Raw genomic sequence first — 2565 nt, 5'->3', positions numbered from 1 at the left:
CAGCGACGAACTTCATTACCAGCATCTTTGTACTGATCACTGCTCCGAGATCGTTGATAGTCTTTCTTCCTAGGATGATATTGTAAGCTGTGGAGTCTCGCAGAACCACGAACTCCACCATTACCGGCCTTCTCTCCCGTCCTAATCCTACGAATACCGGCAGGGAGATTATCCCATCGGGCTTGATGAAGTGGTCGCCCAATCCTACTACATCGTGTTGGTGTGTCTTTAAATCGGCGTCTCGGAGACCCAAGGCGTCGAACACGTTGCAGAACATGATATTCGAGTCGACGCCGGTATCTATGAGAATCCACTTGATCAGGCCGGTTCCCACTCTGGCCGTGATGACCATCGGAAGGTTCTCCGCGATTTCCTCAAACCATTGGTCCTCTGGACCAAATGATATGGACAGATCCCTCTTGGAGTTTGGCACAGGGCTAGATGACGAGACTGCTAGGACCTTGGTGTCCTTCTTGTGCGCCGAATTCGACCTTGGAGCTGCGTCTCTCCCAATTACCACGTTTACTACGGTAAGACCGTGCTCGTGGTCCTCGGGCTCTTGGCGTCGCTTAACTGTGCGACTCTTGTCTTCTCCATCTCAGTCTCGTTCTCGTCTTCTCGGCTCCCTGATGAGGTGGGAGAATTCGACTAGCTTTCCATCCCAGATTGCTTGTTCCAGCGCATCCTTCACGTCAAAACAATCCTGTGTCTTGTGCCCATAGCCCTTGTGATAATCGCAATAGAGGTTCTTGTTCCCTCTGGTTCTGTCCTTCAGGGGTCGAGGCTTCGACAGAATCCCCTTCTCAGCTATTTGCTGGTAAACTTCTACAATGGGGACTGTGAAAGGGGTATAATTAGTAAACTTTCCCACCCGGGGAAACGGCTTGGATGTCCTGGCCGGCACTCCGTCTTTGGTGTGCTCCTTCAGCCTTTCCCCGCTACCGTGCTGTCGGGGTTGGTTATAGGCGGGCTACCGCTTGTTGGCTGCCACCACCCGACTGACTTCTTTATCGTTGATATATTCCCTAGCCACGTTCTGCATTTCCTGCATCGTCCACACCGACTTGGTGGTTAGATGCTTTATAAAATCCTCATTTAGAAGTCCATTCGTCAAACACAGACTAGCCACCGAATCGGTTAGGCCATCGATTTCCAAGTACTCATCGTTAAACCTATCCAAGAATTTTCTGGTCGGTTTGCCGGGTCTTTGTGTCACACCGAGTAGGTTGATCGGGTGTTTCACCTTTGCAATACGGGTAGTGAACTTGGCCAAAAACGCGCGGCTGATGTCTGAGAACTTGACTACCGAGCCTTGCAGGAGGTTGCTGAACCACCGGATTGCAGGTCCTGCCAAAGTGACCGGGAAAGCGTGGTATCTTACCTCGTCGCCTACCCCTTCCAGGTTCATCCTGGCCTCGAAGGCTATCAAATGCTCTTGTGGGTCTTGGGTCCCATCATACCTCATGTCCGTTGGCTTATCAAAGTGTTTTGGTAGCCGGACCTCGAGGATTGAATGATGGAAGGGGGTTGCACCCATGATGACTGGGCGTCGCGTCCTGGTCGGTCTTTCTCCATTGTCCTCCCGACCCCACTCGGTGGCTAGCCTCCTTGTAGGTCGGGTGTAGATTACAGGGTCACGCCGTCTTCTCGGCGCTTCCCGGTTCCCCTCTGGAGACTATCTGATCCAGATCGCGAGCTGGGTGTTCGCCTAAAACGACTTCTTTGGGGCGTGGTGCGGAATTTCTAACCACAGACCAACCGGCAAGTGCACCGGGTCGTTCCAAGTAATACCTTACGTGAGTAAGGGTCGATCCCACGAGGATTGATGGATCAAGCAATAATGATTGATTGATTGGCTTAGTTAGGCAAGCAGAAAGTAGTGTTTTGGAAATATAAAAGACATTAAACAATATAAAGAATATTGAAGGAACGCGAGTAAATAAATTGGGAAGAAAATATGGAAAAAACAGTTAAGGCTTCAAAGTTATCTATTTTTCCGGATTAACTTTTCTTACTAACTATTTTAATTATGTAGGATTTAATTTATGGCAAACTATATGTGACTAGACCCTAATTCCTTAGACCTTTCTAGTCTCCTCTAAAATTCATTAACTGCCAATTCCCTGGTCAATTAATTCCAATTAGAAGTTACATGATCAAATTCCAGTTTATATGCCACAAAAACTCTAATTACCCAAAGAATAAAAGGATTATATGTCATGTATCCCGTTAAATCCAGATAATTAGAATTTAGGAGAATATGTTTTCAAGCTGTTGTTCAAGTATAGAGCTTTTCCAAGTTATACAAGAACTCAAATAGAAAGAGGGTCATACTTCCGTTCCACCCAAATTCATAAGATAAAGAACGAAAACAATTCTTAAATATAAATCCATGCATAAATTAAAATAGAAAAAGTAATAAAATCAATCCATACAAATAGACAGAGCTCCTAACCTTAACAGTGGAGGTTTAGTCGCTCATGGAAAATAGAGAAAATTAGGATTGTCAATTATGTTCTCCCTGATGGGATGTGAATGGGATGTGAATGGAATCGAATGAGGTTC

General features: G+C 46.3%; 1 protein-coding gene across 1 annotated transcript; it reads right to left on the bottom strand.

Moving 5' to 3' along the window:
• Positions 1-598: 598 nt before the first annotated feature.
• On the bottom strand, positions 599-1465 carry LOC130933647 (uncharacterized). Its single transcript, XM_057863271.1, has 2 exons — positions 1004-1465; positions 599-946 (listed from the first exon to the last, which is right to left on the bottom strand). The coding sequence occupies exons 1-2, from the start codon at positions 1463-1465 to the stop codon at positions 599-601; spliced, it is 810 nt and encodes a 269-aa protein (XP_057719254.1).
• Between the last annotated feature and the right edge of the window lie 1100 nt (positions 1466-2565).

Source organism: Arachis stenosperma, chromosome 6 (genome assembly GCF_014773155.1).
Source record: "Arachis stenosperma cultivar V10309 chromosome 6, arast.V10309.gnm1.PFL2, whole genome shotgun sequence".
Lineage (NCBI taxonomy): Eukaryota > Viridiplantae > Streptophyta > Magnoliopsida > Fabales > Fabaceae > Arachis > Arachis stenosperma.
This window is presented reverse-complemented; position numbering and strand designations above follow the sequence as displayed.